General features: G+C 47.5%; 1 protein-coding gene across 1 annotated transcript in view; it reads right to left on the reverse strand.

Moving 5' to 3' along the window:
- Nucleotides 1-22,289, reverse strand: part of LOC147612699 (uncharacterized) — an 88,189-nt gene that overhangs the window by 22,125 nt on the left and 43,775 nt on the right. The window contains exon 7 of the mRNA XM_086783266.1: nucleotides 11,702-11,809. Within this exon, the coding sequence (XP_086639392.1) occupies nucleotides 11,702-11,809 (108 nt within the window). The remainder of the gene's footprint in view (nucleotides 1-11,701; nucleotides 11,810-22,289) is intronic.

Raw genomic sequence — 22,289 nt, forward strand, 5'->3', positions numbered from 1 at the left:
GTACCTGTCTGTACTATTCACCCAGCAGCCGCCTGACTGATGCACCGCCTGAACTGCTGGACTGGACCGGGAGGACTGTACCCACCTGTACCTATCCGTACAGAACTGTACCTACAGCCGCCTGACTGATGCGCTACATGCAAAGCTAGACAGATGTACCCGCCTGTGATGCGCCGGCCCGGCTCTCTCCACGCAGCGCAACCAGATAGTACCTGCAACACACGTGTACGACTGTGTGATGCGCCGGCTGTCCGTACAGAACTGTACCTGCAGCACACATGTGTACGGTTTCCTGCAGGCAACCTGTTCTCCACGCAGCTAGTCGACTCCTTCTTCTCAAAAAGCAAGAGAGAGAGAGAGATGGAAAGCAGGTGTGTACTCCAAAAGTGGAGTAGCCCTCCCTCAATAAATATCTTAGTGGCCCTTTAAAGTTTATTAAACTTTCTAAGGGCCACCCAAGATTTGTTAACCTTAGAAACTTAAAAACCTTGGTCCCCATTCATACTTGGGGCTGTCCACACATATTTCTTTTGTCCGGACTCCCAAGTATGCATCTTTAAAAATTTACCTTACATTTATCTTGCTCACCAACCACCATGCTCACACTTATGCTGTTCCACTTTCACAGGGTCCACTGAGCTGGACCAAAAAGCTAAAAGGCGCTTTCTCAAAAAGCAGCTCTAAGGCCTTAAAGCCAGAAAAGCAAAGCACCAAAAGTTGAGTGATATTTTATTAATAAAAGTAAAAAAAGAGCAAAAGCAAAGGCAAAAAGGAAAAAGCAAAAGCATGCAAAAGCTTTTGGCAAAAAGCAGCAAGTATGAAAAGGCTTGAACCTCTCTTGTAGCATCATGAAGGAGATCGAGGTGTGTGTGGGCATCATTATGATCATGGAGAGCTTCTTCTTCGCCATCAACACCTTCTCCAACTTGCTTTTCAAATATACGGTCAGCCCTAGACTTGTATGGGCATATGCATGGGCGATACGGAGCTATACGGACATGTACGGACTGAAATTTCAGAAACCCTAAAACTGCTCAAAAAACCCTAAAAACTGCTTTTTGGAGATTTTTATCGCCCGAAAACCATTAAAACAGGTTTTATATCAGTTTTCTTGCAAAAAAAGATTTTCCAAGGTTTTCTTCATTGACAAGGCTATACGAGTTGTGGACATTAATCACGGGATGAGCGAGTGGATTTAGAACTTGGACTTGAACTTGGAACTTGGACATGAACATGGAACTTACACATATAGCTTGGACATGGATCTGGACTTGGACTTGATCTGGACTTGGTTTTGGATTTGATTTGGACTTGGAACTTGGAGTTGGATTCATTGGATTTGGATTTGGATATTGAATTTGGTACTAGCCCGGTGAGATACTTGTGGGCAATCACCATGGTATGCACGGCATCAGAGATCTCATACCTCAACATCGACATCTGTGACGCGTTCCGTCAGTTTCGGCCGTTTTTGGCTAAAAACGGCCAAAACGGCCGTTTACCGTGACGCGTCGCGGGATTTCTATCCGGAGGGACATGGTGCCCGAGGGGTATGCTAGACCGCCCCAAATATAATGCATCTATATGGGGAGGAAGTGCTTGGAGGGGCAAAGCATGGACCCATGGTAGGCACCGAGACGCACTCACGCACCGGGTAGGCACGTTAGGCCTCCCGCGTTGCGAGCGGTGTTCATGAGAGCCGAGTGCCTCCGGGGGATGCCCTCCCTACCTTGACGGAGTCGGGACCAAATGAGCCGACGGGACCGTGGACGGTGGAAAAACGGCCGCCGACGTGGCCGGCGGGCCGGGCCGTGCCGACGGGGCCGCGATGGACCCTAGGCCGGCAGGGCATGGATGGAAGGCAAGTCCCGAGTGAGGCCCCTGGAGCCGAGCCGGGCATGAAGGGCAAGTGTCGGTGAGACCCGCAAGGCAAACGCGCGCAACGCGCTCGATGGGCCGGTGGAGCCGTCATGAGCCATCAAGGGCCGCGTGCGGCAAAGACGTGGTGTTTCGTGCCGGACGTCCGCTCGTACTGGGCTCGCGTCCGTACGGCCATCACACTTGGTATCAGAGCCAACATGGGCTTCAGAAGAGAAAAACGGCGGGACCGTCAGAAACGGCGAAAACGTCGAAAACGGCAAAAACGGCCGAAAAACGGCGAAACGGCGAGTCGAGCCAAAGTGACGGCCACGAGCCGAAAACGGCACAAAATTGCCAACTGAGATTCGGGCCTCAAGACAGCGGAATTTGCCCGTCGTGACCTTTACCGATCTTGTGGAGCAGGGTGAAAGGCACAGGATGGCATGGGTGGCCGGACCCATCGGGACCCCGAGCTGACGGCGCCTGGGGGGGTGGACCGCGCAGCTCCCGTTGGGCCTCAAGACGAAGGAATTTGGGGAAGTGCTATATATGAAAAATGATCAGTTTTCCGAGGGGATCGCAACCGCGTGGTCCTTTTGGAGAAATTCCTGAGTTGGCCGACATGTTTTGGGGTCAGTGGACAGTTGGGTTCAAGCCGAGGTGAGGTCACAGGTGCAAAGACCCAACTTTCGACGTTGGCAAAGAGCTGAACGAAGGAAGAATCAAACTGGATCCTTGTGGGGGCCGTCAGCACTTTCAGTAATGGAAGATCAGCGGGCTTGGGGATCTCTAAGAGTTACCACTTAACAGTGCTGAACGAAGAAAGCATCTAGCTTGATCCTCGTGGGGGCCGTCAGGCTTCGGGATCTTTCAGAGCTACCACCAACGCCAACTCAAGAGCTCAAAGAAAACGGCGAGGCTGGCAAGACAAGGGTGGCACGCGGACCAGCAGCACCTCAGATGAGGACCGCGGGCTGGAGGTCACTCAAGGTCAAAGACAAAGACAAAGGGGCCACGCATGCGGAGGCAGCGCCGGGAATGGGACCGGGTCCGCTTATGCTAAGAAACTTGAGGCGGCGGAATGGGACGTCGTCTCGGTGTGGTGCCCATCAAGAGCAGAATGAAGCCGCCGAGCCAACTCATGAAGAAGACAAGCGGCAAAGGTGCCCGCTGAGGCCATGGCGAGCCTCGTGGCAAAGGAGCCACACAAACCTCACCAACGAAGAAACGGGCTAGGCAGGAGAAGCCGACGCCCTTCCAGATCATCAAGGATTGCGCCTTGGGTGGAAGCAGCAAAGCTGAAGCCCCGAACTTCTCCATGTGCTGAGAGAAAAACGAGGTCTAGGCCGGAAGGAGCCGAAGCCTCTTCAGATCAACCCAGGATCCTCAAGGGGGGAGGCAGCAAGCCGAACCCGCACTCCTTCCGCAGTGCAAAAGCAGGGTGAGACCAGAAGGCGTCAATACCCCTTTCAGGCCATGAAGGGCCATACACTGAACCTTCGCGATCCGCCTGGGGTGAGGGTAAGCCCTATGGAGAGGCACCAAGAGCCCTGGGTTTCTTCTCATCCTCTTCTCCGACGTTCTGCCTGGGTGAGGGTAAGTCCTAAGAAGAGGCACCAAGAGCCCTGGGCTTCCGGGCATGCGGTTGAGGGTAAGTCCCTTCGATGGCACCAAAACACCCATGACCCATTCACCTTCTTGTGGCCGTGCCGCCCGCCGAGGCCAGCGCGCACGCGTCACCTCCTTCTCCTCCGATGTACCGAGCCGGGTGAGGGTAAGCCCTAGGAGAGGCACCAAGACCCCATGGCTCCCTCTGTGGCCGGGTCGCCCACTGCGGCCAGCGAGCCCGCGTCACTTCACCTCCGAAGCAACCGCCTGGGTGAGGGTAAGTCCGCGCGCGGCGCCAAGAGCCCTGGGCCTCCCGGAAAGTCCAAGGATGCATCGTGCCGAGGGCACACCCCGGCCCGAACTGGAGCAATCCGGGGAGGGCCAACTTGAAGGAACGTGCCAAATCAGGCCACCAAGGGCTGCAGAGGCACAAGAGTTGAAGGGCTGTGGAAAGCGAGCTTGATGAAGGGGACTACTTGTGATCGCTCGAGTTCAGGACATGGAACCGTAGTGCCGGGCACATAGCACTCTGGGTGAGGGCGTGATCTTGTACAACTGGAGTTGGGCAAGTGGACCGGAGTCGTTTGGCTCTCCAAGGTCACTCCTGAAGATGGAAACAGCTAGATGTGCAGATGGCAATGTGCATGCAGTTGGGTGGGTCAAGGTGGCAGCTGGCTCACTGAAGTTCGAAGGCGTGTTCTTGGACCAAGTTACCAGAAGATGGAAACAGCTGTGTGTGCTAGTGGCAGTGTGCATGCAGTTGGGTGCGTCAAGGTGGCAGCTGGCTCACTGAAGTTCTATGGCAGCTTGGATGTGGAAAGCACTCAAATCTAGCCATAAGGGCAAAGCGGGAGCAAAAGAAGAAGAACCGACCCGAGGCGAAGTTCAAGCAAGTAAAACTTGGCTCCTAGCCGTCCAAGCAGAGCTTGTTGGGATGACGTCAAAGAAGACTGGGGCTTCGCAGTACGGCAAGACACATTCAGAGCGTCAAAGGCTCAAGGTGATGGTGCAGAGTCAGGAAACGGAGCCGTGTAAAGGTCAGCATGGTGTCATGGGGGCCTAAGCAAGACGAAGTGGAAAGACTTTGCGCCTTAATGAACAGAAACAGGCAGATTATGGCTTAAAGGTCAAAACCGCCTGAACAGGTGGAGGGACAGTTTGGCTAGAGCATGGCAAAGCAGGTCTTGGAGTCAAGGCAAGCTAGAGCACTCAAGTCAGGTGAACCGAAGCCGAAGAAGTGCAAAAGTTCGAATGCCAAAGGTTCGCGGTGGTTTCACTTGGAGTCAGGTGGGCCAAAGGCACTTTGTCACTAAGAATGGATGCACTTATGTACTAAACAGGTTGAAGCAGGACATCAAGGTCCAAGACAACAAAGTGCAGGACTTGAAGTGGTACAAGAAGAGCAAACCAAGCTGGCGTCAGTGAGGTGGGCAACTCTTGTCCATTAAAGATTCGGCACAAAAGAGCGCACGGGGCATCGGAGAGCAGCAAGGCTCAAAACAAAGCTCCAACGACAAAGGAATGTGAAGTCAGATTTGAAGTAAAGATCTTGCAAACCAAGTTGGCGTCAACTTGGCTAACAAATCTCGACTCTAATGAAGACTCTTACTTTCCCGGCAAAGCTGCATTGCTGAAGGTAATCACTCTTTACTCAGCTCAGACAGGAGCTCCGGCGAGACCACGCAACAACCTCGCCAATTTTGTTGGGATCGGGGGAACTCTCGAGCGGGCGCTTGAAGTTCCAACCTTATATATGAAAAAAGCCAAAAAATTTGAAAAATGGCAAAAATACAACGGCCAAAACGGCCGTTTACCGTGACGCGTCGCGGGATTTCTATCCAGAGGGACATGGTGCCCGAGGGGTATGCTAGACCGCCCCGAATATAATGCATCTATATGGGGAGGAAGTGCTTGGAGGGGCAAAGCATGGACCCATGGTAGGCACCGAGACGCACTCACGCACCGGGTAGGCACGTTAGGCCTCCCACGTTGCGAGCGGTGTTCACGGGAGCCGAGTGCCTCCGGGGGATGCCCTCCCTACCTTGACGGAGTCGGGACCGAATGAGCCGACGGGACCGTGGACGGTGGAAAAACGGCCGCCGACGTGGCCGGCGGGCCAGGCCGTGCCGACGGGGCCGCAATGGACCCTAGGCCGGCAGGGCATGGATGGAAGGCAAGTCCCGAGTGAGGCCCCTGGAGCCGAGCCGGGCATGAAGGGCAAGTGTCGGTGAGACCCGCAAGGCAAACGCGCGCAACGCGCTCGACAGGCCGGTGGAGCCGTCATGAGCCATCAAGGGCCGCGTGCGGCAAAGACGTGGTGTTTCGTGCCGGACGTCCGCTCGTACTGGGCTCGCGTCCGTACGGCCATCACAACATCAATATCGACTTGGATATCCTACATCGGCATATCTGTCTGTTTTGTATTCATTGATTGTATTGATCTTAGCCAACGTGCCCATGGATTGTTCCTCAATAAATTCCTGAAAGGGGGCGGGGCCTGTTCCACGCTCAGTGTGGTGTACTGTGCAAGATCCCCATTCCCTTTTCTCTCTCCCCTCTCTCTCTTTATAACTTTATCTCTTAGACACGTGGTTGAGTCTATCACTACACGCCTTGCTGGGCTTACACCTAAACCGACAACCTGGGCGCAGTTTGAAGAAGTTTTCAAGAAGGAGTTCCTCAAGGAGGAGGATGACTACGACATAGTTGCTCAGTTTGCCAGTTTGACCATGACATCGCAGAACCTCACTTATGAGGTCTACCTCTAGAAATTTAGAGACTTGAAAGCTACGAAGATGGATTCTACTACTCTTTTGCGTTTCTTCATAGCAGGATTACCAGACTCGTACCATTTACAGGTCAAGAATAACAAGTGCAAAACTTTGAACGAGGCCATTCACTCTGCCCATATTTATGATGATACGATGGTCTCTTTCAAAACCAAGACCATAACCGAGCAAGGAAACAAGCACAAAATGAAGTTCTCCGCGCCCATGACTAGCACGACAGAAGGGAAGTCTAGGGACCAACCTTCGAAGAATTCTAATTTGACTCTAGCATATAAAAAAAAACTGTCTCCTCAGGGCTTTGAAGCTCAAGGAGGAGGAACGTTGCTTCATCTGCGAAGAAAAAGGACACATGCGTAACGAGTGCCCGAAGAAGAAGGGTGCCAAGACCAACGCAGGATCCAAGACAAAGGCAGCCAACCAGTTGTCTTTGACAGGTACTTTGGTCAATGTTCTTTCTTACCCTAGTACATGTTCTGATCGTCTATTCAACTCTAAGGTTTTCGGCTTGCACGATCTTCTCCGAGTTTATGTAAAAGGGAACGGCCATAATATACACGTTCTTCTGGACCCCGGAAGCTAACACAACTTTGTCAATTACAAACTTGTGCAGAAATTGGGTCTGGACACAACGCCTAGCGATCATACCTACGAGGTACGCTTACCTGCAAGTCGGCAAGTGTGGGATCGAAAGGTGGAGAAGCTACCAATCCGGATTCAAGACTACAACGATGTTCTGGAGTGCTATGTTATGCACCTAGAGCACGTAGACTTGCTATTAGGGATTGAGTGGTTTAAGACCCTTAAGGTCGAAATAGATTGGTTTGGTCATTCTTTTTCTTTTGAACATAGGAACATCCAGTTTTGCATTCAAGGTGATTATATACATCCCTCTCAAGGACCTCTCATAAATACAGTTGATTTTGAAAATATAATGGATTCTTCTTTGTATACTACTTTCCACTCTGTCTTGATTCCACTTTCTTCATTTCTCGTCCCTGCTATGGATGTTAATGAATTAAGTGTGTTTGAAAGCAAAGAATTAAAGAAGTTACTTGACTCGTTTCAAGATGTATTTCCTAAGGAGCTACCATCGGGTTTACCACCCGAAAGGACAGTGGATCATCATATTGATCCAGTCCCTGATGCTTAACCTGTTAACATTCCGCCTTACAGGATAAATCAGGTTGAGGAAGATGAGTTGGCTAAACAACTCGCAGACTATTTGAGGATGGGCTAGATTCGTCCAAGTAAATCACCTTGGGATGTACCTATGCCACTTCGGAGAAAGAAGGATAACACCTGACGAATGTGTGTAGATTACAAGAGACTGAATAAAGTGACAATCAAGAATCGCTATTCTCTCCCTAGATCAGATGACCTGATTAACCGTTTAGTGGGAGCGAGGTATTTCACGAAAATAGATTTACGTACTGGCTACCACCAGATACGTATTCACGAAAGGCACGTCGAAAGAACTGCCTTTCAGACTAGGTATGGCCATTACGAGTTTCTCGTATTACCTTTTAGGTTGACCAATGCTCCAACCATTTTCTAGCAAATGATGAACGATCTTTTTCGTGAACATTTAGGAAAGTTCGTGGTGGTGTTCCTAGACGATATTTTGGTTTACAGTCATACTCTCGAGGATCATGTTAGACACCTTACAATTGTCTTGATTATTTTAAGACAGAATCGACTATACGCTAAATTTAGTAAATGTGAGTTTTTTTGACAGAAATCACTTACTTGGGACACAAGATCACACGAGAGGAGTTGAGCATTGACTATGACCGAGTGCAAAAGGTTTTGGCTTGGTCGATACCGCAGACAGTGAGACAACTTTATTCTTTTCTCGGTTTTGTTGTTTTTCTTCGAAAATATGTGCGGGAGTACTCTCAGCTCACACTACCAATGACCGACTTGTTGAAAGGTCGTGGACGTAAATCGAATCAACTTATTCTTGAGACCGACGCGAGTGACTATCCAATCGGCACTGCTCTATTTCAAGATGGTAGACATGTTACTTTCGAGAGTCGAAAGATGGATGATACTCAATCTCATTGGCTAACCCCTGAGAAGAAGCTTTACGCTATCATTTACGTTCTCAAGGTTTGGAGACATTATTTATATGGCTCTAAGTTTGTGGCGTTGACTGATCATCATTCAATCAAGTATGTGTGATGCAGTTGATTTGAGAGGACAAAAAGCTAGATGGACAGAGTTAATGCAAGATTTTGATTTTGAAATATGCTATCACAAGGGGTCCATGAATAGTGTGGCAGATGCGCTTAGTCAGATAAGAGAGGTGAATACTTTGTCATTCACTGATATTTCCATTGCCTTATTTCAGTCATTGACAAGGCTTTGCAAGACTGATAGTTATTTTGATCCATATTGGCAGAGAATTCAAGACGGGAGCTCATTGATTGACCAAGACTCGGTGACTAAGTAGCCTATGCTTCAGGCTACAGGAGGCCAGTGGATGATTCAGGCTGCAGGAGGCCAGTGGATGATTCGGAATGGTTTACTGTTCCGTAATGACAAAATTTGTGTACCGCAGGTCCCGAACATTAGGTCCAAGATTCTTAATAAGGAGTGTCACGACGCTCCTTCTGCTAGACACCCCAAGATACACAAGACATTAGCTTTAGTGAGACTCGATTTCTATTGGCCAACGATGAAAGGGAATGTTGAAGATTATGTCCTCAAGTGTCAGATTTGTCAAGCGAATAAAGCTGAACACTTTAGACAGGTTGGGATGTTACATCCTTTGCAGATCAATAAATGGGAAAGTATTTCGATGGATTTTATTACCGGATTGCCAAGAACACGTCAAGGCCGTGATTCTATTTGGGTTGTGGTAGACTGCTTGACAAAGATGGCTAGATTTTTACCTACATGGAAGACTGCTACAGCTACGCAATTAGCAAGTAGTTTATCAAGCAATTGTTTAGACTGTACGGCTTACTGCAAGACATAGTCAGTGATAGGGACTCTAAGTTTACAAGTGACTTTTGGAGGCTTGTTTTTGAGAAGTTGGAAACAACTTTGAATTTGAGTTCCTTAGATCATCCTCAATCTGATGGCCAGACTAAAAGGGTGGATCAGACTTTGGAGGACACGCTTTGTGCATGTCTCCAAAAGACAGGGTTCATGGAAGGATTATCTTCCTATGTTAGAATTTGCATGTAACAATACTAAGCATACGAGTACAGGTTTTAGTCCTTTTATGCTTATGTACAGATTTCAACCTAGATCACCTGTTACCATGGGATTTTCCAGACTTTGGCATGATGCAGCGCGTACTTTTTTGTAAGCCATGCAAGAAATGTTACAAGTTGCGAAGGAATCTATTAGAAACACTCAAGATAGAGACGGATTTTATTCTAATAAACATCGTTCACCAAGAGAATTCTTTGAAGAAACGATCGTGTATTTGCGAGTTCCAAAAGATTCTGAGACTTTACGGACAGGCCGATCTTTGAAATTATCCCCTAGATACTGCGGACCATTTCGGGTTAACTGCATAGTTGTCACGATACGAAAATACGATATCGTACGGAAATTTTTGGTACGATATGAAATTTTCAGATACCGTACGATAAAATACGGTTTTTATTTTTTACACTTACAACCTATGGAGCTTCAAGCTTGAATGTGATGGAAGGTTGGGAGGGGGGGAGTCTACAGTGCTTGAGGAACCAAAACATGGATATGTATCTCCCCCAATTGGATCTCCCGATTGTCTCCAAAAAAAAACCTAGATGGGTAATGCAATACCAAAGGTCTCCCAGTGTAGCGTTTAAGGGACCGTCCTTGCACAAATACGAGCAGTGCATCTAGGGTGATAGGTTTAGGGAGTCCTCTCTAGATCAAAATGGCCATGTCCAAATCTTCTCCCTCGTACATAAATTGAGAATCTAACTGTCTAGTCTACCTATACCAGGGATGTAGCAAGATTCTCTCATCCTACCAATCAAGTGTACACTACCAGTCTACCTCGCCAGATTTTTTAGGTCTCTCAACAACCCCATATGGAATACTGAGTGGACACGAAAGTTGCGAAGTATTGCGAGCATTTGGGATCTTCGTTAAGCAGGGTTTCTATATTTTTTTAAAGCATTTGGATTTTTTTTTCAATGGAAAAATTTTTTGGAGGAAAAAAAGAAAAAAAAACTCGTACGGTACGAGTCCATTCGTACCGGTACGAGAAACAACTATAGTTAACCGTCAAATTGGTTCAGTTGCATATGAATTGGACTTGCCTTCTCATATGAAAGTTCATCCCGTATTTCATGTCAGTAGACTTAAGGAAGTACTGGGTGGAGCAGACCAGCTAGTTACTTCTCAAGAAATCATAGATGTCGAGGATATAACATTTGTGCCGCACAAACCAGAAAAGATTCTTGGATTTTGTGAAAGACGATTGCGGCGTATGCTACTCACGGAATACAAGATCAAGTGGAAGGATCGTGTTGAGGAGGACGCTACATGGGAGACATTGACTACCCTTTAGCAGGATTACCTTGAGTTTTTACTGAGCTCAGGAGTGAGCTCTTAGAGGAAGGGGAGTATGTCATGTACACAGAGTGTATCTACCGTGTGCAGCACGCACATAAGACTAGCTTCGAGGCTTGGGGTAGCTTGGAGCTAGGCAGGCTGATTGGCAAGCTGAGCTAGGGATGGACTGACAGGCGGGCGCACATGTGTGGACGCCTGGTGACCAGCCAAGAGCCTATAAAAGGGTAGCCAAGGTCAATCAGTTAGTCAGAGTCTCACGAGGCTATGCGAGAGCTCTGCAATCAGGAGCCTAGATCTAGTGCAGACGTGCACCTACTTCATGCAGCCAAGGCCGCAGCAATCTCGAGGCCTGCGAGGGTAGCTCCGTGGCGGTATGGGACGTCATGGGGTAGAGACTAGTCGGTGCGTCTTGCTAGTTAGCTCAGCTCATGGCTCGGTGGGGACAGCCAGGTCTTGTGGGCTTTGCCCACGGCTCTCATGGTTGGGTGGTGAGTCAGGCCTGCACCCCCTTCACGGTTTATGGCTTTGTTTGCAGGTTTCGGGTCTTGTAACAACAGGTTTTCCCCACAAGGTGACCCTGGGGGATTTGACACACTTGCACCCAACTACTAACCTTACACTCAATCGTTCCAAGGCTGAACACGAGATAAATATTTCAAAAGCTCTTAAACTCACTAGTTTTGAGCGTGCACAAAAAAAAAAAACAAAAACAAAAACAAATTTCCTTTTTCTTACAGACAATTTCACACCTTTTCCCCGAATAAGGGTTATAACTATCATCCATGGATTATCCTCCATGCATCTTGACATGTATTAATGATAGCACATAATCAAATAATTTAAGACTAAACACATGCCAGGGAAACTAAACCCTACTTTGGACTGAAATGCAACAGAAGCATAAGGAAAAATATAAAGGTTACCTGATAGCAGACTGTAAAGTTCCATCTGGCATGTACATGAATGGAGCCACTCTAAAATTGGGTTCATCACTGTGCCGGATTGCAGAGCCAAGTTCGTCCATTACATACCTGAAATTCAGAGTCAAATCAGCTATATGAGTTCTACATCGAAGTTTCATTTATCATGCCCGTCATTGCTGAAACAAAGGCTTATATATTGATATAGAACTCAAGCAAGGTGGAGTGGTCCAGATAATAAATAAAACACGTGCATGTTTGCACAATCTGAGAGTTGAGACGCTTGAGGGCATGCCATCTAAATTCCCGTATGTACTAAAAGGTCCACAAATGCTGTCGTTGCCTGTTTGCAGTGGGGTTTGAGATGTGTCATCCTATTTCTGACCCACTAGTCAAACTAGACCACCACTTGACCAGAGTCAGCAACTGACTAAGCTTTCTTTCAAGGTGATATTCATCATGGGATGCCCTCTGCTCTCCGTGAAGATAGTGTGACGACACTCAGCTGACCAATGCCAATCCTCATGGCGTGGGACATGCATGTCTGTGGAGTATGACTGGAACTCTCGATGACCACTGCCGATATATTCAGCATCCGCCTACACAACATCGCCACCGGTTGCATCCCTGCTAGCACCACCTTGAGCACCACTCACACAATGCCAACTCCTCCCGCTACTCCACCATCTCGCTGCCACCCTTGGTGGAGCTTGTGATAGCATTGCCGGGGGGGGGGGGGGGGGGGGGGCGGCCAAGACCACGGCCAAGACACCCACTCCCTGGGTGGAACTCCCTTTCTGTGCCTCTGCTGGAGTTTCCTCGCAGCCCACATTTTTTTGCATCTGCTGACGCTGCCTCTGCTCGTTGTCGAGACAACCTACACAACATCGCCACCGGTTGCATCCCTGCTAGCACCACCTTGAGCACCACTACCACAATGCCAACTCCTCCCGCTACTCCTCCATCTCGCTGCCACCCTTGGTGGAGCTTGTGATAGCATTGGGGGGGGGGAGGGGGGGGAAAGGCCAAGACCACGGCTGAGCCACCCACTCCCTGGGTGGAACTCCCTTTCTGTGCCTCTGCTGGAGTTTCCTCGCAGCCCACATTTTTTTGCATCGGCTGACGCTGCCTCTGCTCGTTGTCGAGACAACCTACATCTAAGCCATCCTCATTGTCACTGCTTTCTGCTCCTTTTGCTTCAACCCACTGATGTCTCTCCGTCCACCTACCTTCTCTCGTCTTGGCCTCCCAGCAACCTTGACAACTGACGACCTCCAGAGCCTCTATGCAACAATCCTTCAAGATGGATCGGGCCACTTCATCAAGCACCTATTTCATGGTCAAGTTCAACGGCACCAGCTTCCCAACATGGCAAACAAAGATGCTGCTCATGCTTATGCAAGATCGGCTTTGGAACATTGTAAAAGGAATTGACACGAAGCCTGGAGCTGAGGAGGGTCCAGAAAAAGTATGCCTCTTGGAAGACATCAATGATCATGCTCTTATTGGCCTCAATCTTGCTCACAGTTTGATACATCACCTTGGTGACGCTTGTGATAGCATTGCCGGACTTGGGAAAGGGGAGGGGGGGGGGGGGTGGCAGGGCAAAGAACACGGCCGAGACACCCACTCCCTAGGTGGAACTCCCTTTCTGTGCCACTGCTGGACTTTCCTCGCCACGCACATTTTTTTGTATCTATTGACGCTGGCTCTGCTTGTTGTCGAGACAACCTACATCTAAGCCATCCTTGTCACTGCTTTCTGCTCCTTTTGCTTCAACCCTCTGATGTCTCTCCGTCCGCCTACGCTCTCTCATCTTGGCCTCCCAGCAACCTTGACAACTGCCGAGTCTGACACCAACTAAGGACCTCCAGAGCCTCTATGCAACAATCCTTCAAGATGGATCGGGCCACTTCATCAAGCACCTATTTCATGGTCAAGTTCAACGGCACCAGCTTCCCAACATGGCAAACAAAGATGCCGCTCATGCTTATGCAAGATCGGCTTTGGAACATTCTCAAAGGAATTGACACGAAGCTTGGAGCTGAGGGTCCAGAAAAAGTATGCCTCTTGGAAGACATCAATGATCGTGCTCTTATTGGCCTCAATCTCGCTCACAGTTTGATACATCACCTTGGTGGCGCTTGTGATAGCATTGCCGGATTTGAGGGGGGGGGGGCAGGGGGGGACCACGGCCGAGCCACCCACTCCCTGGGTGGAACTCCCTTTCTGTGTCGCTGCTGGAGTTTCCTCGCCGCCCACATTCTTTTGCATTTGTTGACGTTGCCTCTGCTCGTTGTCAAGACAACCTACATCTAAGCCATCCTCGTTCTCACTGCTTTCTGCTCCTTTTGCTTCAACCCGCTGATGTCTCTCCGTCTGCCTGCACTCTCTCATCTTGGCCTCCCAGCAACCTTGACAACTGACACCAACTGACGGCCTCCAGAGGCTCTACTCAACAATCCTTCAAAATGGATTGGGCCACTTCATCAAGCACCTATTTCATGGTCAAGTTCAACGGCACCAGCTTCCCAACATGGCAAACAAAGATGCAGCTCATGCTTGTGAAAGATCGGCTTTGGAACATTGTCGAAGGAATTGACACGGAGCCTGGAGCTGAGGAGGGTCCAAAAAAAGTATGGCTCTTGGAAGACATCAATGAAGATTGTCAATTCAAAACTATTTTCAACGCAAAAATTCTTTGATCTAAGGATGCGTAAGAGTAATGAACTCAGTGAACACCTGTGCAATATTGTATTAGTCACACAACAACTCTAGAGCATAGGAGGAGTTGTTGATGACGATGACAAGGTAGCTCTGCTTCTTAAGAGCATACAAAAGATATCACGTTCTTCTCATATCTTATATATTCTTTAACTAGCATGAGATTCGTCTCAAGAGGATAGAGTGGCTATGCTTATCGAAGAAGATAGAAGGCTAAAGGAGGAAGATAACAGCGGTCTTGACCTTGACAGAGCTCTAATTAGTAAATGGAGGGACAAAAAGGGAAGCAAGATCTGATGTCAGTACTGCAAGAGACTTGGGCATAAAGAAGCTATGCTTCAAGAAAATGGAACAAAAACAAGAAAAGCATCATGCTTATTTTGTAGCAAATGATAACTTAGCAAAAGAACAAGAAGAAATTGAACAAGAAATGGCAAACACCGTAGCAATACATGGTCTTTCTATTGATGAGAAAGACTACGATCTGCCCGGGTTGTCCCCTAAAAATGAGATGTAAATATAGTGTCTATAAAGACCTTGATCGTATAAAAGGTTCCGTTTCCATGTCATAGCCTCACCTCTTGCATGAGTGCAAACTATTGCACCTGCAAGTTACGATGATTTTTAAATTTATTTTTTATTTTTTTATTTTTATTTTTATTTTTTATTTATTTTTTTTTTGGGGGGGGGGGGGGGGGTGAGGCGCTTATTGCTACGGGGGAGGTCTTGGATTTTCCAGCTATGGTGGAGCTCCTTTATCATGCCTTGTTGACCTCAGGCTCGGGTGTTGGCACCAATAGTGTGTCATCCAAAGGCCATCATTGATGATGTTGCTGAAGGCTTTCTCAGGCACTTCTCCACATTTGCTCTGAAGAGGGGGGTCGGGGGAGCGGTTTGTTGTCAGGATTCAGAGCTTTGTGTGTGTAAATCAGCCCTTTGCAAGTGTATGTATGTGAACCACCCCTTAGTGTGTGTAGTTGTGCCCATGTGTGTGAACAGCCTCTAAAGGCTAGATATTATGTGTGTACATAGTAAGCAGTCATGTCATATGTGCAACATGTGTCATTGTATTAGCATATGATTGAGTCAAAAGATAAGGCTCTAAGCCTATAAAAGTAATGTACTTGGTGAAGGATTTACATCATCATTGTGCAACACTCTGAGCTTCGTCATCTCTCTCTCACTACCTCTGCACACACTCGCACCATGGATACCTTTCATCAACCTTAGCATGTGTAAACCCTAACCCTAAATACAACAAAAACCATCCCCACTGACCCTCAAGAAATGCTCTTTGAAAAACTGAAGCTTTATGGAAAGCTCAGCCTGGGATACCCATGTCCGGTGTGTATGAAGTCTAGTGAGATCTAGACGGATGATGCAGTTGGTCTCCTGCCATAACAGATGAACAAAAGAGGGGGGGGGGCAGTGGGGGTGGTGGTTGTGTGGGTGGTGTCCAAGCTATACTCAAAGGGGGGAGGCAGTCCATCCCAAAGCCATGACTCAAACCAACTGGTGATGTATGCATACCAACAATTGCTACGACCCTCTTGTGCCACTCCATAATATCTGCAAACAAAGGGGCATATGGCCACTGTCCATCTTGCAACAAATCCCATGCATAGGGAGACGTCTCTGGTGGGAAATAACATACTGCAATGTGTAATATCTGGGAGCTTGGCCAGGTTAAAGGCATCCACATGAAACAGGCCTCCTCATCCTACCTGACCATTGTGAGCACTCTGCATATGTGGGGCCTAAACAGGCATGCCACTCCTCCTGACCCCCGCCCCCCTAGTGGTGCATGTCTGCCCTCTCTATGCTGACTCCCATACACATCCTGATACCTCAAGTAGCCCCATTTCGAAGCTTCAATGAGTCTCTGAATAAAAAATGATAACTCACCAAGAGTAAGTCTTGGTGAAGCCACCCACGTCATACCATAAAGTCACATTGCTATTCCATGTAGCTAAGTGAAGCAAATCATTGGTCTCTGTTGAGTGGAGTGGACAACGGAAGCAACAGGAGAAGAAGGCCAGAAGCAAAGCGTGCTACTGTAGATGTATTGCTGAAGAGATAAAAGGTACAAAAGATACACCTAATATGATGAACCCCTAACTGGGTGTCATACATGTACTAGGTGTCCCAATCGGAACTAGTACGAACTGTACCATAGGTCCTAACTGATAATATCTAGGCCTACAAGGCACATACCAAGGAATGAGTGACACCTATGGATAGCCCATAGAGTGGCCTACAAACCCCCCTCGACGGTATGGACTGAAGTATCCAAGAAACGTCTCAAGATACCTGAAGACTAAAGGTTATGGTTGCACAAATTTGTCCAATATGGATATAGCAACCTATGACTGTACAGAGTAGCAGATCACGTAACAAATGGTACCAAGTGTAAAGCTTGTCGAAAAGCCTCAAACTTTGGTCGCAAGAGAGCCTTCGTGAAGAGATCTGCCAAGTTGTCTTCAGTGGGAATGTAAGACAACTGAATGTCACCATCTGACCATCGCTCTCTGACATAGTGGTAATGAACCTCAATGTGTTTCGTGCGAGCATGAAACACAGGATTTCGTGCAATAGCCAAAGCACTCTGACTGTCAGTATGAATGACTGTAGAAATAGTCTAACCAACTAGAAGATCTGCAAGTAGTTTCCGTAGCCAAACACACTCTACTGTAGCTGTGAAAGCTGCCCTGTACTCTGACTGTCAGTATGAATGACTGTAGAAATAGTCTAACCAACTAGAAGATCTGCAAGTAGTTTCCGTAGCCAAACACACTCTACTGTAGCTGTGAAAGCTGCTCTGTACTCAGCCTCACAACTAGATGTGGCAACTGTCGCTTGCTTCTTGCTGAACCAAGAGATGCATGAATAGCCAAGCATGAAACAATTGCCACTATGGGATCGGCATGTATCATAGCAACCAGCCCAATCACTATCAGTGAACCCATGCATGATAAGTGAAGAATCAGCCTTGTAAAAAAGGCCCAAGTGTTGTGTGCCTTTGATATATCTGAAGACACACTGCATGCCAATGGTGATGAGTGGGACTGTGCATAAACCTGCTCAACTGGGAGACCACGTACTGCAAGTCCGGCCGAGTATGATACAAGTAAAGTAAACAACCAGCTGCCTGCTAATAAGAGGTAGCATCACAAGGTCCACTGGTATCTTCAACAGAGAAACAAAAACCAGTCTCTAATGGGGTGGAGACGGGTTTGCAGTCCTCAAACTGAAATCTCTGTAAGAGCGGCCCAATGTACTTGGATTGTGACATAATAATCCCGCCCTCAGTCCGAGCAAATTGTATGCCCAAATAGTACTGCAACTGGCCAAGATCAATAAGAGCAAATGATTGCTGTAATTCCCATTTAAAATCTGCAATTTTCTTGGGATGTGGCCCAGTGAGAATCATCAAAATCAGCAAATCTGCCCCCCTCTTGCGGATATATAAAGTCACCTCTGTGGGACTATTCTGAAAACCAAGGCTGAGCAAATGAGTGTGAATCCTGTCATACCAAGCCCAAGGTGCCTGCTTCAATCCATACAAGGCTTTCTTAAGCCGGCATACCTTATTTTCAGAACCTACAACCTCAAAGCCAGGAGGTTGTGCAACATAGACTTCCTCTGCCAATAGACCATGAGAAATGCTGTCTTGATATCCAGCTGATGCACTTCCCAATTATTATGGGCAGCCACGGCAATAACACATCTAATGGTGGTGATACGTGAAGTGGGAGCAAAGGTTTCTTCATAATCAATGCCCTCTTTCTGAGCATAGCCTTTGGCCACAAGACGGGCTTTGTACCTGTCAACTAAACCATCAGCTTTCCTCTTCACTTTATAAACCCACTTAGTCCCCACGGCATGTTTACCTGCAGGCAAGTCACATAACTCCCAGGTTTGATTGGCATGAATGGAGTTCAATTCATCTTGCATGGCTTGCATCCACAATTTATTTGAAAAGGCATCTCTATGACAAACAGGCTCCTCATCACATGCTGTAGCAATCAAAGCATGAGCAACCGAGTTTGCCAAATCTCTTTTGACTGCAGCTCTCGTACGGGCTGGCAAAGGAGCATCTAACTTGTTGTCCTTCAAAGTGTCAAAGAACCAACAAGGATCTCTTTTAGGCTATCTTATGTTAGCCAATTCCTGCTCTACTGCCTCTTCCACAACATCCTCAAGAGCATGTGGCATCTGTGTCACAACAGGTGGTTGTCCGGACTGTGTGATAGGCTGTAAATGAGCAGTATGTGGAGGAGTGTATCCTGTGGTGCATCATCGGAGGCATCGGAACCAAGCAATGGCACAAGACTGTCAAAAATGTCCGAGACACCAAGTGTGGACTGCATTTTGCAACCCCGCAAAGGCATAGAGGATGTCTCATCAAAGATAACATCTCTACTGACAACCACCCTACGTGATGAGGGCTCATAAAGTCTATAACCTTTGCTCTCTGCACTGTATCCCAAAAATATGCATTTGATAGCCTTATCATCCAACTTTGTCCATCTCTGTGAAGGCACATGTGCATAGGCCAAACACCCGAAAGTACGCATATGGGAAATGGATGGCTTGAGACCTTTCCAAGCCTCATAGGGTGTGACTGTTCTCAATGCTTTAGTTGGGCATCTGTTCAAGACATAATTTCCACACATCACTACATCCAACCAAAACATATTAGGCAAATTCTTGCCCTTAAGCATACACCTAGCCATCTCCATAATGGTCCTCTTTTTCCACTCAGCTACTCCATTCTGTTGAGGAGTGTAAGGCACTGTGCACTCATGATGAATACCACGGGCTGCCAAGTAATCATTGAATTCTTTAGACATGTATTCCCCCCCTCTATCAGATTTCATATTGGCAATCTTCAAGCCTGCATCATTTTCAGCCAAGGCAATGAAGTGCTTGAAGCATGTGAACACCTCCGACTTGGACTTCAATGCAAATATCCAAGTGTACCTGGTAAAGTCATCAATGAAGGTGACAAAGTAGTAGAAGCCACCAATAGATGCGGTCTTCATGGGACCACACACATCACTGTGAACAAGAAATAACTTGCGAGATGCCCCAACTCTGCCATCTTTGGGGAGAGCAAAGCGGTGCATCTTGCCAAGTAGGCAAGCTTCACAGATATGTTTCTTAGTAGGCATGCGCATCTGTGGCATATCTTCAACCATTTGTGGCAACCGTACCAAGGCATTAAGATTGAGGTGACCAAACCTCTCATGCCATAAATATGTGTCAAGGAGTACATCTGCATCCACAGCATGGGCATCATGGGCTGAACTATCACTGCATCTATCATATGCATCCAGGCTATACAAGCCCCCCTGAAGAGTACCAGTCAAAACAATAGCATCGGCATGACTCAAGTCATAGACTGCACACCTATGCCCATCAAAAACAATCTTATGTCCACAAGTAGCAAAAGCTGAAATGGAAATAAGATTTTTGCGTATGCTTGGCACATATAAAACATTCTCCAGAGTGACAACATTGCCTACTGAAGTGACTGCAACCTGCCCAACACCCTTAACCATATAGGATGCATTGTTGACACACGTCACAGAACCCCCCTTTGGGGCATCAGCAAGGGAAGTGAACAATGTCCTGCAGGAAGTGATGTGCTTAGAAGCACCACTATCAAAGAACCACATGGAAGCTGAAACTGACATGCAAGCATCACCTGCATCATGTACAGAAGGATCATAATGGCATTGGACTATGAAACTCCAAGACTGTTCCGTGGCAAAATGAGCATGCTCATTAGGAGTGGCATCATTGCCAGAGGCAGTGGAGACCGCAAGTCCCTTTTCTTTCTTCTTCTTTTCAGAAGCAATCATTTTCCTGCATTCAGCTATATCATGGCCTGCAACCCTGCAGTAATTACACCTCTTCTTCTTCTTTTGATCACCCTGGGATGATGAAGAAGAAGACTGATTTGCTATATTTTTAGGGGCAGATTTCTGAAATTTTCCCTTATTCCCATCATTGGCTGCAAATGCTTGATCAGAACGCATACTGGCATTTCTGTTAGAGCGACTCTGCTCCTCCTGCAATAAAAGTGCAACCAACTGAACAAAGGAATAGTAGTTGGCATTGCCCATGGCAACCAACCTCAAGGTAGTAGCAAAACCTTGGTAAGAGTCACGCAATCCATCCAATGTGCCGGATACAAGCTGAGAATCAGGAATATCCTCATCAATGTTGGCCAATTGCTCTTTCAAATCTTTGAAAGCTGTCAAATAGGCATCCATGCTATCACCCTCGTTCATATGTTGATCCTCTAACTACTTGCGGAGATAGGCAACATGGGCCTCGTTGCGTACCTGATACAAAGAGGCAAGCTTATCCCAAGACTCTCTAGTAGTAACACATGATCTGATATGAGGTACAATACTCTTCTTAACAAAAAGAGCAATCACTGCCTATGCCTTAGCATCACGGCCATCCCACTGAATCATCTCCTGAGTAGGAGGTACAAAAGCAGCACGGGAAGAACCACTGGATGTGAGGAAGATGTAGCTTGCCTGACAGGCCTAGGCTCATTGCCATTCACAATGTTCCACAAATTCTTGGCCACCAAGACATGCTTCATCATACATGACCACATAGAATAATTCACCCCATCAAGCTTGTCGTCAGCACCGAAAGCCCCAAAAAGATCATCCTTGCCACTGGCCATTATGCAAACAAATGCACAAATCCAAATGTGACAAAGGCAAGATTAGGAGCCTCAAGCTGTCAACTGCAAATAAAGTGACCAAATGAGCCTCAAGGCCTTGTGCACAAAATGACTGCAAATGTGCAACTGTCACAAAGTATCGACCTGCAATAAAAAATCCCAACGCAACACAGGACCTTCCCAAGGCAGCACGGGGCCTTATCCAATGCCAAAGAAGCTGCAAATAAATGGAAAAAAATTTGCAGAAATGAAATACCTCAATAAAAGAGCTTCCTGAACTGTTGAAAATGCTCGAGGGAGCTTCTAACAGCAAGAGGAAGTGAAGGACAGCAAATGCCCTCAAAAGCCCTTTGATTTGCCAACTTCCAAATCCTCCAAAGCAGCAGTAAAACTTTCCGAAAATGTGTCCTCAAACTGGTCACCCTGCTAAGAAATCAAGAAGCGACTGATTTTGAGGTATCCTTGCAGCCGTTTGAGGTGCCACGTGGCTGGATCTGACTGGAGGCAAGCTCACGAAATGACACAAATCTGCTTCGAAATGGTTGGAAACGGTCGCGACAGCAAGACGCCTCCTGCAGATGACTTTAGAGAGGTAGCTGGGCGCCTGGATCTGAGTCTGGTTGAGGTCGTAGGAGCTGGGCGCCTGGATCTGCAGTACAAAAAGTGGCGACAGATGGCCACGGGTGCTGTAGAAGACTTCGAAAATGCTGTAGCAGGGCCTAGACGCAGTCGCCTCAACGTGGAAGCAGCAATAAGGCAAGTTATAGCGACAAAAAGGCTCTGGAAGCCTTGGACAGCAGCTGAAGAGCCTCGAACAGGCTGTAAATGTGACGACCAGCAGGGCAGCAGACTCCCAATGAGCAATGGAGGACTCGGGGGAGGCTAAGGAGAGCTAGAACACAAGTGTAAGGCTGGCTCTGATACCACTGTTGGGTGGAGTGGACAACGGAAGCAACAGGAGAAGAAGGCCTGAAGCAAAGCGTGCTACTGTAGATGTATTGCTGAAGAGATAGAAGGTACAAAAGATACACCTAATATGATGAACCCCTAAATGGGTGTCATACATGTACTAGGTGTCCCAATCGGAACTAGTACTAACAGTACCATAGGTCCTAACTGATAATATCTAGGCCTACAAGGCACATACCAAGGAATGAG

The sequence above is a fragment of the Cibotium barometz genome, chromosome 45 (assembly GCF_041138505.1).
Source record: "Cibotium barometz isolate CiBa-2024 chromosome 45, ASM4113850v1, whole genome shotgun sequence".
NCBI classification, from domain to species: domain Eukaryota; kingdom Viridiplantae; phylum Streptophyta; class Polypodiopsida; order Cyatheales; family Cibotiaceae; genus Cibotium; species Cibotium barometz.